The 25,510-nt window shown below is 35.7% G+C and overlaps 1 protein-coding gene across 2 annotated transcripts in view; it reads right to left on the bottom strand.

Moving 5' to 3' along the window:
* Positions 1-25,510, bottom strand: part of fstl5 (follistatin-like 5) — a 147,028-nt gene that overhangs the window by 22,502 nt on the left and 99,016 nt on the right. For both annotated transcript variants that reach the window (XM_083560592.1, XM_083560593.1), the window contains exons 8-10: positions 18,348-18,468; positions 9,510-9,671; positions 7,035-7,169 (exon numbers count right to left, since the gene is read on the bottom strand). In XM_083560592.1, the coding sequence (XP_083416718.1) occupies positions 7,035-7,169; positions 9,510-9,671; positions 18,348-18,468 (418 nt within the window). The remainder of the gene's footprint in view (positions 1-7,034; positions 7,170-9,509; positions 9,672-18,347; positions 18,469-25,510) is intronic.

Here is a 25,510-nt window from a genome sequence, read left to right as displayed (position 1 = left end):
AATAACACACACTACTGATGCTATTCATCACCACACAAGGAGATTGGGACAGTTCTGCTCATACACAAACACACCTCGTATATCAGCCATGTGTGAGGGGCTACAACAAGGCCGTCCCTTTGGCCTGATCATCTGTCCTGGAGTGGGAAGATCGTTTTTTTGAAGCATTGCCATACAACTTCGCTCCAGCACTCTCAGGCAAAGATATTGATGATAGCAACATTTGTTTTTGTGTCACTTAAACCAAACCAAAAGAGCATAGCGGTCAAAAGCGGGATGTGAGAGGAGCAATCCAGGCCACGACTAAACATCTGGTAAAAGCAAACCAAGAGTCAAAGTCTAATTAGCTCAGCTGAAAAAGAACTAATCATGGCAAGTGCCATTTTTTGCTCTTCTCACACTCTGCAGTACATTTGGATTTTGAGACGAAGCAATTCTGTCTGATTTCTTCAGAATGGCTGAGTTGTAATTATTATTTTTGTTTTTAATAAAAGGGTATTATGGGGGCAGGAGTTCCTCAAAAACCTGCAGCCATAAAACAATTTATTCACGGTGTTCTAAATAGAGTAAGAAAAAAAATTCAAGAGAATTGCAATGGAATGGTTGCTCATAGTTCAACTTCAATCTAGCAATAATTATTATACTAATTATTTATTTGCACATTTCTTTGGTGCCATAACAGAAATTTCCCCACTGTGGGTATATCTTAACTTATCGTATCTTATCGATGGTCGTTCATGAACGATTCATTCATTTTGAAGGAGTTTTTAACGTGACTTGAAAAAACAATGTATAGAAAACAGAATGGCGCAGTTACTTCTTTACTTCTTCATTTTTCTAGTCTGAGTCGTTCATTCTTCTATCATGTGACTCCCATAGATGCAATAGAGTGCATTACACAGGAAGCAGAATTAAATAGTTGATCTCATCCTCAGTCCTCTGGTTTGAGTCTTTGCTCTTTTGTCATGTAACTTCCATGAAAGTGATTAAAGGATTAAAGGAACAAAATGAACTAAAAGGCCAAAAAAAAAACCCATGTGAGGACATTCGAAGAACCGAGTCGCGAAAATGATCCGATCTTCCCATCACTAGTAACAATGCATACTGTAAATACATACTGGAGTCACTGGAATTGTGACATAAATGCACCATTAGCCTACGTAACATTTACTCTATTCAAATTCTCAAAGCGAGAGAGAATATACTACCTGCCGAATAATGAACCAGAGATCAAAACTATGATTGATCTAAAGTATGATGGTTCACAACATACACCATAGCCATAAGATGATAATCTGTGATAATGTACCAATGACATATCAACACTTCAAATTTAATATGAACACTTGCTAATTTTAAAGACAGCCAGTGTCTTAGCTGTTTGATCGGCATAAATAACAGTTTTCTCCAAGCAATTAGCAATTTGATTCATCCTGTCAATTTCAAACCATTCTCAGTTTGAGGAAAAATAAATAACAGCTTGTAGGGTGCCGTGTTTTACCATGTGCACAGCAGCTGAACGAACTGAACCAAAACATCAGGATTACAAATAGCTTTTTATTCCTTACATACTGTACAGTACATTTAATAAGAGTAGCATCTGGGATTTAGCTTTAACGTTAACTTGTCCAACCTTGCTAGCTTTGAGCAAGATATTTAATCCTCTGAATGTACTCCAAAATTACTTCTATACTCCTGTATGTGTTTCCTAGCAGAGACATCAAATATAGTGATGATACCACAGTTACAAACAAGCGTCCTGAATATCATATATAAATAAATCTTAAAAGGTTTAAATCTCACCAACCCAAATGGTTTGTGTATATCAGCCATACACTTTATGCATTTCCATTATATTTGCCAGAGCATGCATTTGCAGAAATTAGTTTGACATAATTCCAATTATTTGGCCCAAAAAATATCATTTAAAAAATTTACACCATTTAGTTGAAAAAAAAAAAGACCTGGCAACCCATCAGCTGGCACGCTTTTGCATCCAAAGTCTGCAGGTTTAATATGCAGGTTTGTTAATTTTAAATCTTTAATAAATCAAGGAAGAAATACAAAACACAAGGTAGGATTCTGGTCAAAGGTCAGCAGAGGTCAGGCGAGGTACAAACAACAGGACTAGACAAAGATCAGAAACCATGAAACCAAAGCAGTTCAAAATCAAAAAGAGCAATTAAAGAAGAAGGGTTAATACGTCAGGCGTATAGAAACAAACACTGAGCAGTACCTCGCGTTGTGAATCAGTTTTTATAGTGTGCATGTGAGATTTTTTATGATGTGTACCTTGGTGTGTGTAAATCAGTTCATTACGTCTGCTCAGTCAGTAGATCAACGACTGAGTGAGTCGCACAATTAGAGAGGTGTAGAACTCGAAAAACTTTTTTTTTTGAGGTGATATTAGTGATTGATTTTTATGCTTTTCTGAAACTTCTTTTAGCTTTTTATTTAAAGCCTTTTTGATAGTGATTCAAACAACAATAATAATAAAAAATAAAAAACTATAAAAATCACATTATATAAATAGGGTCAATATTTTGAAATCTAAATGTTGAATGCATGTTAAATGTTACATTTTAATTTTAATTCGTCAAGGCCCAACTCTTACCAATCACCACAACGTACCAACATAGCCAAGCCACTGAATATATATATATATATATATATATATAAATACATATATATGTGAAATATTAGGCAGGCATTAGGCATATGTACTGCATTTTTGTTGTTTTTACATAGGCCTTGTCTCCTAGACTTCACTTTACAAACGGTGATTAGAATTTGGCCCGTAAAGCACAAATCTTTTTTTATTTTTTACCTAAAATTGGTGTCCTGCCCAATCAGGATGAGCGCCGGAATCCGGAGAAGGGAAAATCATTTCAAAAGTGGCTATAATTACAGTAAAACATTGCCTGAAACGCCAAGTCTCATGGGATATCGCGCTTCAGCAGGAGCTCAGTCATGTGTAGGGAATGACTGTGAGAAAATTAGTGTTTTTTTTCCTAGCCTACAATTACAACTGATGACCTAAGCAAACACTCTGGAGATTAAGTTTATTTGTCACTTGAACTAACAAAAATAATTACAAGCATTCTGCTTTTAATATACATAAGAATTGAATAAAAAAATTATCAAAACACAGAGATGACAGTAGTTTTTTTTTACTTGTAGCCTCATGGAAAAGAATTGTGTTGACGATATTCTGTCAGCCAAAACTATTTTTATAGCTGTTCCAGAGTTATTTGGACCTTAACAATGGGTCAGTGGACAAGGTGGTCACATCCAGCAGGCCATGGCAGGAGAATAACATTGTTGCTGTTTTGTGTTCGATGTCTGACAGTGTGAAATACCAAATTATAGTGTGTGAAAGGATAATCCTGACAGCAAACCTAGAGCGAGGGAGGAGATCGATAGCAAGCGCCGGATAAACAACGACTGTACATATCTGGATTGTGAAGAGACGTCGCCTAAAGTCTGGCCAAATTAGGAAGTTTCTCAGGATGCAGGAGGATAAAGTGCACTCAAGCGCAGCATACGTTGTATGTATTTTCTATATATATTTTATTATTAGCATTTCTTTATTTTATTCCAGATGTTCTTTTGAACTGTGTGGATTCGAATTCCCCATGACATCCTATTGCTCGTCCAGGAACAGCTGGGAAGCCGTGTTGTTGTTGTGTTCGCCGTTTGAATAAGTGATGTTCAACTCTCTGTGTTGAAGCCGTAATATTTTCTCTCTGAGTCATGGCAATAGCACATCGCTCTTTCGAACAGACCAGCGTAATTACAGCTGTGAAACGAGCATTATTTCAGTTGTGTCGCTTTCATATTCACGTCTTTATTAAGCGATGAATATTTGTAAAAAGACTCAATATTTGAAGTACAAATATAAAAAAGGCACAATACTAGTGCAATGAATATACTGGATGGGTAACTATACTGTTTGCTTGTTTCTATTCATTCTATTTTGATCCTTTCTATAGTCAATTCATACATATATATCGTCTATAGTCTATATATGTCAGGGATCCACCAGCCACAGCTTCACAGAACCCACCTATCACTCCAAGCAGCTCTCCTACATACTAATCATCTACACCTGGAGCTCATCACCCTCCAGGCTATATAACCTCCGTTCCCCACCAAGTACATTGTCCGTTCTACAGTTTAGGCTGACGAACACTGCTGGCCCACCCAAGCTACCGTCACTACGTGTAGAAGCTTGGTTTCATAGTTACGGGACTCTGTTTAGCTCTTTGAGCTTCTGCCTGTTTCTTGACTTTACCAGGATTCACTAAACCTGGACCTAGACTCTGTTTTGCCGTTTTCTGCTTTTGCCCTGTGTTATTTCATTAAACATCGTTTACTGCACTTCGGGTTCTGGCACGTTCTTCCACCTAACAATATAACCCTCAACTGCTCAGTTGTATCAATGAATATGAAATAAATGTAAGTCGCTCTTTATGAGAGTCTCTGCCGAATACCATAAATGTAAATGTAAATTCTGGCATGTAGAACACTTGTGCTGTAGTTTGACTGTTGTTTTCACCCACATATACCTCATTTAGTATTTTTTATTCAACCCCTTGATACATATATCTTTTTACCTGACTGTTGCATTACTGCTGCAAATAGTTCAAACTCGACATCCTTTTAAAAATATTGAACACCTCTATACAAAAAAAACATATATAAACTACAATTACAGTCCTTTTGTAACCTGTTACAACCAATCAAATTCTTGCATAAGATGTTCAACTGAAACAACTTTTAAGCCAAAACCACTGTCTAAGCGGCTGTTATGTGAAAGGGCTAATCCATGGCTAGTTATATGATTTTAAATTTATTTATACTATGGTCATTTGCTTGCACTGACAAATTAAACTGTCATTAAAGTTCATAGTTTTTTTTTTTTGCTTTATAGACTATATGGGCTATTAGCTCTAGAACTCTGGGCACTCAAAATACACAGAGAAAAAGAAGTGCGATGGGATTAGATTTCTTTTCAATTAATTGTAAAGAGAGAGAGAGAGGAAGAGAGAGTTAACTCATCCATTTACCTAATAAGGATTACTGCAAATCTGTATGCAACTGTATCTCTATTTAACTATAGTTTTGATATTAAAGCAGAGACATTAATTTTGAAAGGTAATGGATAGCTGTTAAGATGTTGGACTTCTGCTCAGAAGGTCATGAGTTTAAATCCCATCACCACTTAGCTGCCAGTTCTGGGCCCTCGATCAAGGCTCTTAATTCTTAAATTATCAATTGTATTAACGAGATAATTTTTAGTCGCTCTGGATAAGAAGAAGGGCGTCTGTACTACTTTTGACGGACCACAGTACATAATAAAGTAACGACCAACTTCTGACCAATCCGATTCGAGCAACAACTCTGTGGTATGAAAGGATCAAAGGCGATTTGTTTTATCTCATAAGTGCGGCTCTGCAATTATCCGAGTAGCGTTAAAAGATACCCCTTTGACTCTGTTCTATCTTTCCTTTTATTCAAAGTGACAGTTGCACCGCTCTCTGCCAAAACCAATACCAAGATCCTTTCATCAAGACATTAAAACTGCTAAATTAATATCTTTAAACACAACATCCAAAGGCACTTTTTAATCATTGCAATCATGAAATGCTGGTGTTGGAGTAGAGTTTAAAAAAAAAAACAAAGCTAGAAGGAAGAAACAACACTTGCTCATGGATTATTCATGCAAGCGAAACTGCACTCATGTCTCAAGCTGGTGACCCGTGTTAAAACCCGCCCTTATTTTATTATTTTTTCTACAGGGCAGTGCCAGGTTTCTCAACGCCCAACCTCCTGAACTCTGTCTACGCACTACATCTCCCAACTGTCTGACACGACAACCCCTTTCGACTGTAGAGTCCACTGTGAAGCCCGTAGTCAGCATTACTGAAGATCTTATGGCACATTCGCTCTAAAACCTTTTGATCTCTTTATTAGACGTCGCAGGAAAACAAACTGCATGTAAGAACCAGTTGTTTAATCCTTCCAAGCCCTTTTATTATAAGCCAGAATGTGTTATAAGGCATGACACATTTCTATATGTTAAAAGAAAAGTTAATCTTGGCCACTGTGTTTATAACTATAATTAAAATATTACATACATTACAATTTAACATAACTACATTTAATAGAACTGTTTATTTCAATGTGGCTAGCAAAAATAAAAAGCTAATATGGTCTTTGACTAGTCAAATGCTAATTGACTTTTGCATAAACTGCTTTGCTTATTAGCCGATTAGTAAACAGCAATGATGAAGGAAGGAAGGAAGGAAGGAAGGAAGGAAGGAAGGAAGGAAGGAAGGAAGATAAAAAGAAAGTAGGAAAGAAAGAAAGAAAGAAAGAAAGAAAGAAAGAAAGAAAGAAAGAAAGAAAGAAAGAAAGAAAGAAAGAAAGAAAGAAAGAAAGTCTAGGATACATAGACAAATTGAGAAAAATAAAAAGAGTGGAAAAAAAGAACGAAGCAATAGGAAGGAAGGGAAGGAAAGTTTGATCAAAAGAAGGAAGGAAGGAAGGAAGGAAGGAAGGAAGGAAGGAAGGAAGGAAGGAAGGAAGGAAGGAAGGAAGGAAGGATAAAAGGAAAGAATGGGTTAAAGCATTAGTAGAGGTGGGTACAAAAGAGAGAAGGAAATGAAGGATGAAATGAAAGATTTGATAAGGAAGGAAGGAAGGGTGAAAGGAAGAACAGAAGGAAGGACAGTGAAAGAAAGAAAGAAAGAAAGAAAGAAAGAAAGAAAGAAAGAAAGAAAGAAAGAAAGAAAGAAAGAAAGAAAGAAAGAAAGAAAGAAAGAAAAAGGGAAGAAAGAGGTAGACTAGAAAAGAATAATAAAACAGTAAAAGAAGAATGCGAGAAAATAAGAGATAATAAATATAAATATAAATAACAAGATAATCACACAGTGCAGTATAAAACCCCCTCAGTACCAGATTATGCAGACCACTAAGAAAAAAAAGATGGAAAACAAACAGAACAGAGAATTAGGAAGATTTTAACATACATGACTTGCGTGCAGAATCTTCAACAAACAGAGAGGAGATGTCCTCATCCACGCCGGCATCGTTCCGGGCGATGCAGGTGTACGCTCCCGTGTCCTCGAAGTGAACGTTACTGATGTGCACTTCACTTCCATTAGCTGTGAGAAAACAGAAATAAGAGAAGCAGGTGAAAAGAAAATTTTTAAAAGCACCCAGTATTTTATCTTTTATGAGCCACATGCATGTTTATTTAGTTTATATGCAACTTGCTAAAAGGCAAAAATGTACAAGAGTTGGACAGTGAATGACAATGTGTCAAATATTTTTCTCCAACAGAAGCAGAAATTCTGTAAGACAGAGAACAGGTGAGAAAAGATTAAGAATCCCTGCCCCACAAAATGCTTGGGGTTGTTTTGGAGCAGTGAAGGTTGGAGACTTATTCCAGGTTAAAGAAACCAACATGGCTATCGTTCCATACTTCAGCGTTGAAATTCCATCTGGACTACGGCTCATTGGAATCAATTTCACCATCCAACAAGACAAAGCACAGGTCCAAACTCTGTAACCGTTATTCAAAGAGCAAACAGTCATCTTGAGTGTTATAGATCGTGGAATGGCCTGCCTAGTCACTGCACCTAAATCCTAATGAACTGCTCTGGGATCACAAGGTCAGTAGGAAATCCAACTAGCAAAGGAAGGAAGGAAGGAAGGAAGAAAGAAAGAAAGAAAGAAAGAAAGAAAGAAAGAAAGAAAGAAAGAAAGAAAGAAAGAAAGAAAGAAAGAAAAAAAAAGAAAGAAAGAAAAACAAAAGAAAGAAAGAAAGAAAGAAAGAAAAACAGAAAGAAAGAAAGAAAAACAGAAAGAAAGAAAGAAAAAAAGAAAGAAAGAAAAACAGAAAGAAAGAAAGAAAGAAAGAAAGAAAGAAAGAAAGAAAGAAAGAAAGAAAGAAAAAAAGAAAGAAAGAAAAAAAGAAAGAAAGAAAAACAGAAAGAAAGAAAGAAAGAAAGAAAGAAAGAAAGTAAGAAAGAAAAAAAAAGTATAAGATACATAAAAAATAGAGAAAATTCTAATAAATGGAAAAAACAAGGAAGCAAATGGAAGAATGGATGGAAAGATTGACCAATAAAGGAAGGAATGAAGGAAAGAATGACCAGATAAGGAAGGATGAACAAAGAAGGGAAGAAAGAAATAAGAAAGAAAGAAAGAAAGAAATAAGAAAGAAAGAAAGAAAGAAAGAAAGAAAGAAAGAAAGAAAGAAAGAAAGAAAGAAAGAAAGAAAGAAAGAAAGAAAGAAAAAGTATAAGATACATAGAAAAATAGAGAAAAATTCAAATAAATGAAAAAAAGGAAACAAAAGAAAAAATGGAAGGAAAGATTGACCAAAGAAGGAAGAAATAAGGAAGAAAGAAAGAAAGAAAAACAAGAAAGAAAGGAAAAAAGAAAGCAAGAAAGAAAGAAAGAAAGAAAGAAAGAAAGAAAGAAAGAAAGAAAGAAAGAAAGAAAGAAAGAAAGAAAGCTGTTCTTCATGCAATGCGAGTATTTTTAAATGAAAACAAAGCATACAATCTGCACATGTATATATTTGTTTGGTCAGAGAAAATCATCATACCAGTATATTACCTGTATTGTTGCATGTAAACAAAAGAAACATGCACAGGTCTTTTAAAAACCATAAAAGAATGGGCGTTTCGAAGATTTTGACAGGCACTTGTGTGTATGTGTGTATGTATGTATGTACATGCATTCACACCACTTTAACACTTTAGAGAGTTGAAGCCATTCCACTTCAGTAAACTCCTCTAATGGTTAGTGTTAGTGTGTTTTTTGACAGCGTTTAAGAAATTCCCGCAGTTTCCAGGTTGTCACGTTGGGTTTTGTGCTTTGTTTGAATAGCTGTCTTTATGGACTGATTACAGGCCTACTGGGAAAGGTTTGCGAATACAAAAGACCGAGTTCCTAAAAAAAAACATGTCAGTTATCTACACCCATCAGGCCCTGGAGCACTATAAATGAGCAGGCACACAATAGGATGTGGTGGGTGCATTTCTGAAATTTCCAGCATCAGTACACAAAGCATGGCAACACAAAGACAGACACTGTGTGCGCTTTTGTTTGTCCATGCACCGTTCAGTGAAGCATGACTGCGTATTCCTTCTCTAATCATTAGAAAAGCTTCGATATGATAGAAAGTCTAAGTGTTGCTGCATTCCGTCACGTAGCGTTAATAGTGGGAGTCTATGCATGTCGCTTCCGTTGTCGTGATTTCATGTATATGCCATATTTCTGTCATGTAAGGAAGCAGGGAAAGTAGGCATTATTATACAAAATGAAAGAAATTAGTGACAGAAAAAGACGAGAAGAGAAAAAAACAAACAATCCAGACAAAATTTAGACAAAAAAAGAGAAAGAAAAGAAAGAGACAGACAATGAAATAAACAAACATCAAAAGAAAAAGTTGCCACTATTCAGAGTGTAGTGTAAGTCGATCATTGCATCACCTTGTAGTGTGAGCTGTTTGGAGAGTTTAGTCGAAATGTCCATGCCGTTCTTCAGCCAGGACAGCTGCGGATCAGGAATCCCCTCAGCGTGACACCTGAGACTGGCCGTGACTCCGGGTTCACGCGCCTGACTCTCCGGATACACCCTGATAACAGGAGGAACTGCAGAAAAAGAGATGGAAGGGATTAAAGCTCAAATCAGTGAGTTCATAAGCGTGAGAAATTTAATTAAATTAATACTTCATGCTTTTGCCGTCTCATGGCTTCCTGCTCGTCGGGGATTAAAAAGAGAGTACGCCTCTATATCGAAACGGATGCCAATTTCATTTCCTGTCTAGAAGCAAAATGATCTCATTGACACGTTGAAAGCCTTGCAGCGCCCTGGCAAACAAATGAGCTAGATAAATAGAGAAGAAGGCGGCTGTGGAGGAGCTATCGATTTTTAAAATGAGCACCATTGATTTGGGGAAGAGATGTACACCTGGGATCGAGAGCGGGTCGAGGGCCTTTTTATGAAGCCTGTGTCTTTGTAAAGTATCAAGTAGCAAGTATTTAGGTAGGCTTAGGTATTCGCTGCACAAAAACAAGGTATGCCGGGAAAGTAGCTGAAGGGAGAAGCAGGCATAAAAAAAAAAGTGTGATATGTATAATACGGAATGTGACGTGTAATGTTGGCTCGGCGCTGACAGATGTATCGGTGTCAGCTCTAATTGAGGCCGGGCAGGAAGAGAGCATGACAGATCGGTGCATTAGACTGAGGACATTTGGAGGGGACTGAGTGTGTTTCTCTTTTTTAATGCATGTGTGTTAGACTGAGAGAGAAATGGCCAGGGGGGGGGGGCACGGCACATCCTCTACCATCTGCTCTGACTTCCTGTCTCCCATAGGTGAGTGCGGGGGATTTAAAAAATGGATAGATATAGGGAGACAGCTAGAAATACAGCTAGAAATAAAGAAAAATAGACAGCTGGAATGAAGGAGATGGAAAAGAGATGTCGCTAGGGAAGAAATTGTGAAGTCGCAAACACGCCTTTGGATCTCACACATCACACAAGCCAGATGTTGGTATCAGTTATGTTGAGCCATGTTTTGTTAATTTCTATATGAGAGAGATATAAACTACATAAAATAGTTTAGGTAGCGTTGTCATGCAATTCCTTACAATAATTTTAAATATAATAAACAAATACACACATATTTAGACACCTAACATTTCCAGCAATATTTGTTACCTCCCCAAACTGTTATCACAAAATTGGAGGCAATTGTATAGGAGGTCTTTAGAACTTTTCTTTCTCTTGTCCTCAAAGATCCAAACCTGTTTCAGGATAACAATGTTGTCCAAGCTTGTGCACAAGCAAGATATGCTTTACAATAAAAGTAAATATCATCGTTTCCCAAATGCTGGAGTGTACAATAGAAATATTACTGCATTTATTTCAAAATGATTTAAACCATGATATACTGGAACAATATTGTTTTTTAGCAGGTAAAAAAAAACAACAACAACAACAATAATAATAAAATTAATAATAATAATAATAATAATAATAATAATAATAATAATAATAATTAAATGAATTAAATTCAGGAATCAGAAAAAAAAGAAACAAAAATAATATAGAAAACTGGTGAGAAGAAACAGAATGAAAAAAACAAACAAAAAAAGGACAATTTAAAAAATATATATTTAAAAATCTTCACTAAGAAAGAAAAAACAAAGACGAGAGATATGTCTGAATAAACATAATAAATTTTTAAACAACAAGGAAGGAATAAGAATAAGAATTATTATGATTACTATGATTATTATTAATTTATGACTTTTAAAAGACGGTCATTAACAACCAGAAATTTGCCATAGAGCTGAATAAAAAAAATAAAAAAATACAAAATAAAAAGTTGGAGAAATGCTTTTGAGCACATCATATGCAAACTATAGAACCTGATAGTTCAGTGCAAGTCTGGTTCCATGAATAAATTTATATAAAGATGTCCTGATTTAATCAATTGTTTCAATTATTTTATTATAGACAGGGATATAAGGCAAATTAAATTCATTCTGTTATCCGCAAGTGTGTAAAAAACTCCTGAATTTGCTTTCACTATTGATGTTTTTCCTTTTTCCTTTTTTTTTTTTTTTTTTTGGTGCACCACTAGGACCAAATGAGTCGTAAATGTCGGCTGCCTGGGAGCCTCATCACACTTGAGTTAATGTGTTCGAAAGATTTAATGACAGAGAGAGTATTGCGGTAATTGCCAAGTTAAAGTCGCCTCATCTAATAAGCAATGTAATCCCACGGAAGATTAATTATTAAACTATTTAAGTTGTTAAATCTCTGTTCTTTTTTTTTTTTTTTTTTTTTTTTTTTTTTGGACTTAACACCATTCCTGATCATTTCATCTGGATTTTTCTAGAATTTCATTCACAAACTCCTGGCTTAGAGTAAATATCTTAGGATGCTGTTTAATTCAATACACAAGTTTAATGTAAATGTATGCGTTTGTGATTCTCTGTTCAGTTCTCAAGTGCTGCTAGATATTTGAAGTCATTGGATTTTTCAATTTTCACTTTATGATGTTATTGTATTCTTCTGACTTTACATTTTATTCAAGCATGGACAGGATTATTAGTATAATATATATAACAAGTTATGGCATATAGCATTGATTTGTTTGTATCTTATGAGTGTATGCAGACTACAACCAACACACATCATCAATTTCCTGCTTTTTGTATTCCATAGCAGAAAATTAAGTGCTTGATTTCTTGTGTCTCTCAAACAACTATGAAAGACTGGGCGTTTCCAAACTTTTGACAGGAACTGTATCACTGTATATGGGGGCACTCAGGATAATCTGGAATAACAATTCTAAATAACAGTGTGTTTGGAGTATTTAATGTCATGAAGCTCAATCATGGAGGTATTTATGTGTTCACCAACTTCAAAGCCATGGTCCCTGAAGAATATCAAGCAGTCTATCGCTAATGAGAAAGCTGTTTGAATCGATAGTCTAATTAAATGTAAATTAAAGACTACCCTATAATTAATTCCAGGATGTTCCATACATATAGGCTGACAAGATCCCGAATGTATTGGACAAGCAAACATTTTCATTATGTTTTCATTTTGTTATCTATTCTTCACCATATTAAGTAAATTAGATTTTGTTTATGAACTAATAAATATGCAAAATAGAACCAACACACATTCTCACTATCAAATTTCTTGCTTTCAATATGGACATTAACTGCTAAGAAAGTATTTTTTCTCTTTTTTACTGAATAAAGCAACATATATTTCATTAGAAATAATGATTAATACGCCTCTGAAAGCTTTAATTAAAACATAAAATAAGCAAACTTGCCAGTGATTCAATAAGGTTGTCATTACTGACATAAAAATTGCTTGAATTATTACTTACATTAGTGTTAATGTTCTGAGCTGTGCTAATTCCCACTTTTCAAGATTGTTTGGTTGGAGGTCGTGATTACTCTGGCAGAAACAGAAGTCTAAAGAGACTTTTGCGGTGTAGGACTGAATTGTTTTCTTTCTTCCTTTGAATAAATTGCTCATTGGCCAGTCTCTGATAATAAATTGTGGTTAACCCAGATCAGTTCGGTTCAGTTCACAAATGAAGATTTCAATCCCTATTGAAAAAATCAGAGATAAAAGTTGCAAGAAAGAAACCCCCATGAAACATGACATTGCTTGACTTGAGGAAGAACCCTTGAGAGGAACCAGACTCCTAATGGTACTTCTAATTGCAAGGATAAAGCGTACTGTCCTGAAATGATGTTCAGCAAGAATAAATTGGCCAAATTCCAAAACTCAGAAAATGTCAATATGAATGTTTTTTGAGTAAAGAAAATTGTGCTTTCAGAATCACTTCAATTCGATGTGATGTGAACAGTGTTGGGCAGCAATGCTTTTACTTGAATGCTTTCTTTTTAAAATAAAGTTACTCCGTTACCGTATGGTGGGTTACCCGTTACTTTTTTAAATAAATGAATTCCGGCTGAAGTGTAGACTACAGTCTAACCTGTTCACAGCAGTGACGCATTGTAGGATTGGTGGATTACCCTCTGTATACACGAAGACGAAGGCGTGTCTCCGTTTATTCAGGTATGTGCGGCGGTAATGGCGAGTCGAGGCGAGAGCAAGACGAGTTTCTCAAAGTGGAAATATGCTCATTATTTCACTTTAGTTGAGCATAAAGACAAAAACTTTTAAGTCAAATGTAAGCTGTGTTTTTCTGGTTCGAAGCTCTTATCTACTGCGATAAACAGCAACTCAAATCTGTTGAAGCTCCTCCAGGAACTCCATGCTAGAAGCTAGACACTAACCTGTTGTTCTGTTGTACATTGTTGATAGTTTTCATATTTTAGCTGTGAAAAGAAAATTTTTAAGAGCTCAACACAACAGCCGAAGCCAGTTTTTGATTGTGAATATATTATTCAGCTTGTTTTGTTATTTATTTCAGAAATCCTTGTGATATATTCAGTTTGTGCTGCTCTGACTTTAATAAAATTGTGTTTAAAAATGACTTTGTGTTTAAGTCAGTTTTGTGTGTGTAGACCATAACGCATAAAAGGGCATTAATGGAAACATTAAAGAAGGTTCTTTAAAAAAGTAACTAAAAAGTTACTTTTAACAGTAACACATTACTTTTTGGTGTAAATAATCAACAAAGTAACTAAGTAACTTTTTGAATGAAGTAACGAGTAACTGTAACTAGTTACTATTTTTTAGTAACGAGCACAACACTGGATGTGAACAATACATGGTAATCACATTATGTGCGTTTATATCACCTCTATCTCTGGTAAAACAGGAGTCTTGGAATGAACGTAGGACAATCTATGTAATTGCAAGCTTGGCTTTTTCTGTAAAAAACTCAGCTGTGATGAACCTTTAAGGCTTAAGGGATATGAATTTAAGATTCCGAGTTCCTATAGTTTAAATAAAACTGGTGACTGGGTCAATTATTAAAGAAACTAGTAAATACACAGTTGTTTTGTGTAATTAAAAAGAATTCACATGCTCGACACAGTGATCTCATCCTCTCTGGTGCTCTGTTGACACAGAAAATAAGCACATATTCACAATATTCCACGGCTCCCGGTTGTCATGGTGCATTATTTAGCGCCATGCTGGTGGGAGACCTCGGCACACTTCTTGGCTCTTTGCACAAAAGGTGCAACACGTCATCCTAATTTACTTTTCCTTCCCCACATGCAAGGGGGAAAAAAAAGCAAAGGCTTGACAGCAACCTCCCGAGGATGGCTAATTTGTTTTTCAGCCAATTAAAATGATCTTATTGTTAAACCCACTTTGGTTTGCACTGAGCTTTCAGATTTTTAATAATGAGAAGGGGTGGGGGGGGGGGTGTTGGGTGGCAGCAGACACCCACAAGCCAAACATATGCTGATCACTACTGGAGGAATTTATGAGACAAAACAATGCCTCAGAAAACATTTCAGCTGCTGCCTGAGACCAAATAAACTCAGGTTTTTGCTTTTTTGTTTTGGGGCACAATCAGTATTCACACCTGTGCTTCAAAAACAAGTCTTTAGTTTGTTTCCGAAACATGACAAATTCTCACATGGGGTCAGTTTATGCATGAGCATGTAGTGAGGTGCTAATACTAAAATTGCATACATTTCCAGCCAAGATTCAGATTATACCCATGACAAAACAATGATGTGTCAACAGATTAGAGATAATGTGAGTGCCACTGCTTGAACTAATAAAACGGATAGATTTGGAGAGCAACAAATGAAATTAGCATTTAAAAAAAGACCATAAATTTGTTAGCCCCTGATTTGACACACATTCTTGTCTTTAAAGATGTCTTCTTGTTTTTTTATTAAAATGGCAAACTTGAAGAAACTACTTGTTAAATTTTTGTTTCAGCAATAGAACTGAATGCTTTTGGATCACTACATGTACAAATGTTCATATAAACGGCTTTAAACTAATACACTCGTTTGTATCCTTTTTATTTTCAATACAATGTTTTAGATCCATGCAGAATTAGTGGTGTGTCTGAGAGCTTTAATCAGCTAATATGTTCCCACCGATTTAATCAGCGGAAAACTATTTGCTGAGAAATTAATGGATTTCTAGATGATTTTGAGATCATATTTTTGAGAGAGCAGCTCGGCAGTAACAGTTTGGGGTTGTGAGCATTGTGAATACCCCGAACCTAAACCAGCATTTAAATATACTGTTTAACTCACTGGACTATTAGCCAGCATTAGAAATATAAGGAAAAAACATTACTAATAGATATGACACTAGTATATAACTGTAATAAATATCAATTAATATATAAATATATACTATAGAAAGTGAATCCACTTGTCAAAGTCGATGTGTGTGAATCAGGAAAAATTGACTTGTGTGAGGTTTGCAGAGTTTAGCTACTATCAAATTGGTTCCAAATAGGACGACTTATGAACCTGTGAAAGATTGGTGCCCAAGGCTCATTCATATGTATGGAACCAAACTCAGAGTAGAGCTACTGTAGCACAAATTGCTGAAAAAGGCTGCATTAATAGAAATGTCATTTGCAATGTGTGGGGGCAGATTAGTCAAAGTACCCATGCTGAACCATGACCACTGCATCTAAATCAAACACAGTAGCATTGAAACTGCACCATGGAGCAATGGAAAATGAAGACTGATTTGATGTCATGGTTTTTTTTTTTTACATTAAGTGGATGTGTGTGTGTGTGTGCATTACGGTACTTACTATGGGAAAATATAGCCCCAGGATGACTATGTGAAAGGGGGCAATCCGCTGGATACAGTCTAACAATGTACCGAAAAATGTTCTGCTGGAAAAACCTTGGACGCTGACATTCATATGGATGTTACATTGACATTTACCACCTAACTAAAGATCTATACCAAGTACATCTCTTAATGTATTCTGTGATGGCTCCCTTTCAGCAAGATAATGCACCCTGGCACACAGCAAACACTGCGGAAATGCTTTGAGGAGCATGTGTTGACTTGACCTCCAAATGTCCCAGATCTCAATCTGTTTAAGCATGATTTGGACAAACAAAGCTGATCCATGAAGGCCCATATTGCTTCTTTCAAGACTGTTAACCTTGTGCTTTAAAAGTTTCTCCTAGTTACTTAAGTTTCCTCCCCTAAATTGTACATAGTGTTTAAATGAGTAAAAATGCAATTATGCCCTGTATTGGGTTGGCACTCTTCCCAGGGTATCCCCTGCCCAGTGCTCGGAGTTTTCTGGATAGGCCTCATGACCCAGCATATAGTATAATTAGAATAGAAAATAGCTGTATGAAACAAATCTTTTTCTCTATATTTTGACCATCTATAAGCTTTCACTAATCGTTCGAAGAGCCACGGCACTTCCAACTCTATCTATTTCAAAATCTGTTACACCGCAAACAAAGTGGCAATCTTGTATAAATAAATAACGCCTTTCTCTGACATTTTTTTCCAGACAGAAGTCATTATTACGTTTAGATCGCTCTCTTTTACGACAGCTCTACTTTAAATTGGATGTCAAGTGCAGTGTTGTGAAAAGTCTAACCGGACAGCTTAATGATTCCACTAGGCTTCAACTGGATGTCACAGGAAGGTGTGACAACACGGCGTAGTCTGTCTAAACATGCTGTTGAATTTCTTTGCTTCACTGGATTTCCCATTTCAAGGAAAATTGGCGACTTTGATGATAACCAACCTTATAGCGTATTGGATTTGCAGCTTCAAATTGACCATTAAAATTGAGGAGAATGCTGAGATGTCTTTGCCTAAAGTCTTTAACATCCTGTTTAACTTACTCTTGGTCTAGAATACTCAGGGAAACAACTCCACATTTCTAGTTCTAAAAGTGTTGTATTTTTTATTATTTATATTCGAGAAGTCAAATCTGATTGAGGTTACAGAGTCGCTGTGGGAAACAATGATCTAAATTCTGTTCCTAATTTTTTATTCTGTTTGCTCAGAAGATGATGGTGATCAATTTTGTACACTAGTGGCAATGACAGTATTTCCAGACACATACAAAAATCACATTCTCATAGAGTATGCTGCCATTTCCATGGTAACCTACACAGGTGTGCTGTATGGTACTCTGTCAATACGCTGGAAGGAGTCTCCAGTGTCAGTTCTCAATATCAATCAGAGATAAACTATAACTTTAAAGTTTCCTATAAGACAAGGTCTTCAAAACTGAGAATTTCTTTACTTGATTGTTTACATGTAAGATGAAAAGTTGATTCATACAACCTAACAGATCTGCTGCTTGATGTGTTGGTGTTCTCCAGTGCATTGAATAATTCCTTTGGGGACTCCAGTTCTCGCCCCAAATCATAAGTAGTGGGTATGGGTATGCATATGCCATGCAATAGGTTGGCACCTCAGCCTTAAAACCCTATAAAGTGTCTCATGTCATTGATTTTCTAATTTCTTTTGGATGTTATTCTTTAATAAATAAACATCATAAGAATTGGTGAATTTGTGTTTACTGAAACCCTTTGGAAAGTGATTTTTTAAAATAATGATTAGCGCATTAGTACCATTTTATATATATACGTATATATAAACATTTACAACCATTTTATTCTCAATTTATGTAGATACACAAAATTTTACAATTTTTCTATCTAAACAATTACATTTTAAACTCAGCCAATCATCAGCATCTTTGTTCAATCAGGAGGGAACATTCAATCTACAATATATAGAAATTCCTATTAATTAAAAAAATATATACACTCATTCTATATGAGTGTGTATCAAAGTTACCTGAAAGCTATCTGGCTTTCTGAATTTCATAGTTGGTTTTACGTACCATTCACCTGCAAGGTGTGAGTCTGAAAAAGCTGTTCATATCCGCTAGCATGGCAGGTGTAGTTCCCCATGTGAGTGGTGGTCACCTTGGTGATGTACAGACTTCCGTCATCGCCAAAATCCTGCCAAATAAACAGCAGATTTAACTGACATTCGCAAAATGTGATGCTGAAAGACAAAAAAAAAAAAAAAAAAAAAGGAATGCAATGAGCGTGCTAGCAGTGAAGATAATCACAACACTTGAATAGCAATCAGGCAAATTAAATTAATCAGATAAATTAAAAAAATGCCACTGGCAGTGGATTAATCAGCAAATAAAAGAGCATGAGCTTTATACAGCTGATATTGAGAATAGATGGATGCTGTATTGTAAAGACAAATGCAGATGAGCAAGAGAGAGACAGAGAATAAGTGAAAGAGTGAGTGAGAAAGAGAGAGAGAGACAGAGAGAGAGAGAGGGAGAGAGAGAGAGAGAGAGAGAGAGAGAGAGATCATTAAATGATATGCATTTGCATCACACCTACTTTAAAGATGTGTCTTTTAGTCTCTGCACAGTATGAAAGAAAGGCCAAGCCTAAGTTCAGTGCAGATAAGAAAATGACAGCTGTCGTCATTTGAGCAGGAATGATATCTTTGGGAAAAGGTTTGGTGCTGTGCAATCCGCTTCTTTTGTGATGGAAAACAAAGCGTTCGACAGTAAAGCAGCAACAATAGTGCAAGCCGTCACCAAACCAACAGAATTAAAGAATTAAATATCTGCCAAAAATAAATAAAAAAACCCTCCACAAATCTTCCATGAAACAAAATGAAAGAAAAGACTAGAAAAATGACATTAAACAACAGAACTGTTAAACTCTTAATTCAGATTAGTGGGGATTCGTTTCCTATTACAGCTGCTCTCACCTTATGCAAGTTCTAAATCAATGTACTCATTTTTGCTAGTATGTACTGTACATATAAACTGACTTCACAATGATGTATAAACCCCGTATTCATGTGATATGTAGACGCTTTCTTTCACATTCCTAGAAAGAGTCTCCAGTGACCAGTATAAAAAAAGGATAATTTTTGTTTTAAATAATGAAAACATTACATATTTCTCATTATGAGAAATTGTTGTTGTGAAGTGTAAAGACTTTTAGTCTGATGAACTTGACAAGTGTAAGCTTAGAAGTAAACTAACTGACTCTTACCTACATAATACTGACAGCAAGTCTCCTGCATCTCAAGTTGGAAAAAAGCATTGAAAACCCTTTGTGTCTTATTAGAGATCACTGATATTGCAAACATATGGTATTGTATGATTGTATGATTTCATTGTATTGTTGTATTATAGCTTGAATAGCTGTTTGGTATTGAACTCTATTGTAGAAATGGGATTTTCATTGTACTATAACTTTCATTGACCTAAAACAACTTTGAGAATAAAAGTGCATTAGTTAGGCAGATTACAGACTAATGTTATGTATGTATGAACATATATATGTATGTATTTATTTATTTGTAAATAGTATGAAATCATAGATGAGGGGAACCATGGCAACTTTCATTTCAATTGTGATACCGTTTGGTATAATGCAACATTAACTTTCAGCCCAAGGACCTTAATTAAAAGGAAAAGTTTGGGCACCTTTGGAATTAGCAAAAAATGCAGAATATGACTGTTTCAACTTTGAAATTGCTTAATGGCCTTATATTTGTATTTTTTTTTTCCAGTAAATTTACATACAAAATTTTATTTTCAATGATTGTAATGCATTTGCAGTAAGATAAAGGAACATACAAGGAATTAACCAGCTTGTTCAACAGAATAAAAACATTACAGAATGTCCAAAAAGTTTCAAACCAATGAGAATAATGTTACAAATGCTAAATTAAATTTTTTTTGTTTACACCATATACACATTCCTTAGCTCTGTTCAGCTTTCCCAACTTATTATTTTTTTTTTCCTCAACATAGTTTATGACTTTTTAGACGTATAAATGTGTGAAAAAACGTATTCGAAATTAAGAGCATATTGCTGTGGAAGAATAAGAATATCAAAATACACCAGGCTGTGCTGTTATTGGAAAATAATCCACTTCAGAGTGATGACAGCATCACACCACTGTATTATTGATCATTTTCCAGTAACAGCTCCAAAGATTCAGCATGCAGCACAAAAGCGTATGAAATATGACCATGACGACAAACAGGATGAAATAGCAAATTGGACAAAACGTAACCCAAAGCCCAGAAGCTAATTCTTTTTTTATGTGCAAGAACCTCAAAAACAAGGAGACATGCTACCACTGGGATCACATCTCCACACAGCTACTGATAGCCATTCAACCCTTTTGTCCGTTCTCAATTGTTGCACCTGTTTATTTGTTTCCTTTTTGGTTATCCATCGATTCAAAGCTCTCTTTAATAACTTAGAGTTCCCCTTAAGTATCTCAGCAGTCGAACATTCCACAGGAGTTATGTGCAAAGTGGAATATAATACAAAACACAGAATAACTAAACACAGAATAATGAGCATGAACCTGTAATAAGGACCCGAGTGCAGTGGAGCAAAATTTGACTTGCATTTGCAAATAAAATGAGGGGAATGAGGAACCAGTGACTTGTTAACAGGTTCATGTTAACAGGAACCTATAAAGAAATATGAAATGTTTGTCTTTATTGTAGACTAAAGAATTTATAACGACAACACAATAACACATTTAGAGTTGGGCTTCGAAAGTCTCTTTTGTACCAATGCAATAGATTGGTGGATACTAATGTAAAGATAAATTACTTAGAGATACATTTTCTACTTTTTTCAAAATCATGGAAAAGTCACATTTTCATGTATAATGTTATGCATAAAATATATTGTATAAATTATATCTCCTGTGTTCCTCACGACGAACACTATACTTAGGGTGTGCTTATTTCACCATCTTAAATGTAAAATAAAAGGTGAAAAAGCCTGCTCTGGTTTCTTCTCTTTTCTTCCCAGAGCTGTATTGGGGGAGTTATGAAGGCAGAGAAAAGTTAAGCTGCTGGTATATTAATAGGCAATAATCTCTCTGAAGACACATATTTGCCCTCAGATGCCCTCTCTTCCCTCTCCTCTCTCTTAAACACAGCTGAAAAAAAGCAATATGCTGCTCAGATAAAACTCTTTTAACTCCCATATAGCACAAGCGTATAGAAGAAAATAAAGCCCAGGACATAGGCATCTGCTCTAACCTGTAATCACCCAGACCTCAGTTAAATCCCAAAATCTTAATGTAATGTCAGATCAGCTTCAAGGCTTTGAGATTGCAGTGGACTGAAGGCATGCAGACCTCAAGACGAGTGAGGAAACCTACCTGTGGAGGGATCTGGAAAGAAGAAAAGCAGTAGAGAAAAGAGATTAGTGATTTGATCTACTTTAGGGCTATCGAGCTCAAGGTACAAGGTGGTAACACTTACTACATTGGCATTTCTAATAAACTAGCAACTCAGAAGGTCTTGGAAATCCGGAAGATATTATTTATAATTTTTTGTTCTGATTGTACTGCACTTGGTTTTACATGAATAGCTTGAAGATTCATGAGGTTACTGTAGACTCTACAGTGTAGAGGGTTAAACTCAAGAACGATGAAAATGGATTTGGACTGTAATTAATATAAACAGTTTGCTACAATGACTTAGGGCTGCTATGGACGGTTTAAGTGTCAAACATTGAACAATAATGATAGAACAGTAATAAATGGACATTCAGTGTCACCCAGATGAGAGAGGGTTCACTTTTTGTCTGGTTCCTCTCATGGTTTCTTCATCATACAATTTCAGATGATGAATTTTTGATTTTTACCTGCCACTGTTGCTGCTGGTTCACTCATTAGGCATAAACTTATATAGAAGTTATGACACTAAATATGAATCATTTATATTTGCATTCTTTTTATTTCTGTAAAGCTGCTTTGAGACAATATCCATTGTCCAAAGCATTATCAAAATTATTTATTATTAAATTAAATAATAAAATTGTAGCTATTAAAAATAATAGTGTCTAGAGTAACTCCTTAGAGGGATTTTCAATTATTAATTTACGGAATTTATGGAAGGAGTCTCCAGTTTCAGTATGGTTAGTATGGTTTCTAGTATGTGATTTCTCTAACATTACATTCGGCATTTCTTTTTTATTTAATTATGAAATAATTTAATTTAATGTTGTCTGAATATTGTTATAAAACTTGCTCTATGGGCATTAGACAACATTGGATGTAATGCTAAATGGATAAAAGTATTATGTCTTGGTAAAAGTCGTTCTGGACAAGGGCGTCTGCTAAATGCCGCAAATGTAAATGTAATAGTTGGTAATTGTTGACTATTGTTGATAATCTCTCTGAAAATCATTGGTAACCAATAATAATATTCACAATTATTTAGTAACTGATCAAATTTAGGCTTTAGATTTCTACTTTTAAACTTTTGAAAATGTGATAGGCTGAACATAACCCAGTACAGAATTGTGTAAACTAGAGACCTCAAAAAAAATATGAAATTTACAGTAGACTTGCCTTTAATTACTTTTGCATGAAAATTAACTTTTATCACTAATGTATATGAAACATTATGTGCATTTCATCACTTATTCTGTTTGGGTATCCAGCTTTTGTGTTAACAAATAGAGAGAAAAAGTTGTCCAGAGAGCAAGCAACAGAAGAGTTTTAAGAGTTCACACTTTTTCCCCCTGACAGATGTGGCTGCAACCAGTGATGCAACACATGGCAAGATTTCATTTTCACATTTAATGTGTCTAAGCGGCTTTTGCCTCAAATCCTACTCAGGTTGATCCGAAAATCCACTCATTTATTGAACAGTTGAAGTTGCTGGAGGCTTGCGAATGCTTTCCTGCCTTTCATTACTAGAATTTGGATAAACAATGGAAGGCAGAAATGCAAGAATCAGTAAAGGAAGTAAAGGACTAATACTTCATTCTAACTGTAATATAACAGCCAATCTAATGGTCTCAGCATGAGCTCACTTAAGCAGCATTTGTTTTAGCTGCTAGATCTCATAATGCTTTAATATTAAAAGGGTGATTGGGTAAATTTGGTAAAGATTTCTGTGTCATAGTTTATGATAAATTCTGGATTGGAAACTAGCCATATCCACCAAATAGTATTATCATTAATAGTTACATTTTAGGTGTAGGAAATTACATTTAATAGTGCAGGTCTAAAAACATGTCAAAACATTAAAAGTGGCATTTTTAGCACAGTAAAATACTTTCTTTGCATAGACCAGTGATGTGAGGAAGCTGGGGTCAGTCATGATACAGCACCCCCTGGAGCACAAAGGGCCCAAAGGGGCTGCTTGGCAACACTGGGGCTTTAACCACCAACTTTATGATCAGTTACCAAAAGCCTTAACCATTGAGTTACCACCTCCATAACTGATTAACAGAAGGTTTTAATAAAAACACAATGATTACTTCATCATTCTTTACCACTAAAATTCGTTACCCACAGTACATTGATGGATTTATTTTTGGTACCACTGCATTTGTTTTTCTGAGAGAAAAATAAAAATTAAACATATATCTGTGTACAAAGCTACAACAAAATGTTACTAAAGTAGAATCCTAGAGAGCAAGAGTTGTTAACCATCAAAAGACCTTGAGGAACATATTTTTTTCCTCTAGCTGGGACATTAATAGAAAAATACCAAAACAATAGAATAGCATACAAGGTAAGCTTGAATTGCAGCCCAGACAGTCCTTGGTGTCAGAGGTGGAAAAAAAAGGTGTTTGTAAGAATGTCTGATAAATGAGGGTGTGTTTGGTACAGAAGCAGGATGCACTGATCCTGACCTTCATGCCTACTCGAAAGCCTGTATGACATAAAGTGCTGCAAACAAAGCAGCAAACCTTCATGAAAAGTTGCTCATTGAAGAAGGATCCCAGAGCAGGTCAGGACTGAGACTGGAGCTTTGCACCCAGTCTGTGGATTATGTTCACGAGTTAAAAGTCTTACTATGTACAATCTATTCAATATTCTAAACTGGGTAATGTAAAAAAAAAGAAAAAAATGTCTATTTTGCCTACATTTGTCAAACCTTGCCTTGGATGTGCTAATTTATTAATCAAAAAAACATGGAGATCTTTTTTTGACTACACTTTAACCTTTTTCACAAGGATCATGTTTATAGCTTCTTCAAGCTATAAACTTGGGATGTGTAGCTCAGTGGTGAAGGCTCTAAATTAATGATTGGAAGGTCAAGAGGTTTTTAGCCCCAGTATTGCCAAGCTGGCACTCTTGGGCACATAAGCAATCCACCTAACCCCTGCTCCAGGGGTGCTGTATCATGGCTAATCCTGTGCTCAAACCCGAACTTATTTAAGGATATGCAAAGAAAGAATTACTCTGACCTTTTTCCTGCCTGTCGCAGAAGCCAGTTTGGCTTCAAACATCGAAAATGGACAAGATTTGTTCAAGTTGGAGAGCTACATACATAGTAAACCCCCCCCCCCCCCACCACCACCACCACCACCACCACCACACACACACACCCACACACTTCTGTCGTTCATTCATAGCATCATGAAGCACATGCTAGCTTGCAAAACTTGTCATTGGTTTTGTGTCAAGTGTTCATGCACTGCCTTCACTTCGTTTCATCATTGGTTCATGTCTTTACGTGTCTTTTTTATCAGTTCACATCTGTTCCCACTTGAGGGAAATGACAAATCACAAGAAAGGAATTGGTACATAGCATAAATCAAAACAAAGACACGTATGACACATGTAAACGTGAAAACATGAAACGCGGAAGTGTGTTATAGCACTGTGAGCCAGTACGGGGCAGGCAGCGCTCGGTGGAAGGGGGATAATCTCTGAAAGGTCGGTTATATTTCTGTGCTGTAACATACAGTACGTGATCGTCTTGTTATTCATTTTAAAATGTAAAAAGTGTGCAAATTGATGTACGTGCAAGAAAAATCTACTTCACTTCACTTCACACCCTGTTGTTAATGATTTTTCTTTAACATCCCGAGAGGTTTTTCTTTTCCTTTCATGAGTCACTGTTGTTGTTTTTTTTTAAGTGTGTATGTGTGTACACTTGGACGTCATTGAGCCTCTGCAAGTAATGTTACAGTTATGATACAGGTATGCAAATGTGCTTCAATGATTTTTAGAGAAAAA

This window comes from Silurus aristotelis (assembly GCF_946808225.1).
Source record: "Silurus aristotelis genome assembly, chromosome: 14".
Classification (NCBI taxonomy): Eukaryota; Metazoa; Chordata; class Actinopteri; order Siluriformes; family Siluridae; genus Silurus; species Silurus aristotelis.
This window is presented reverse-complemented; position numbering and strand designations above follow the sequence as displayed.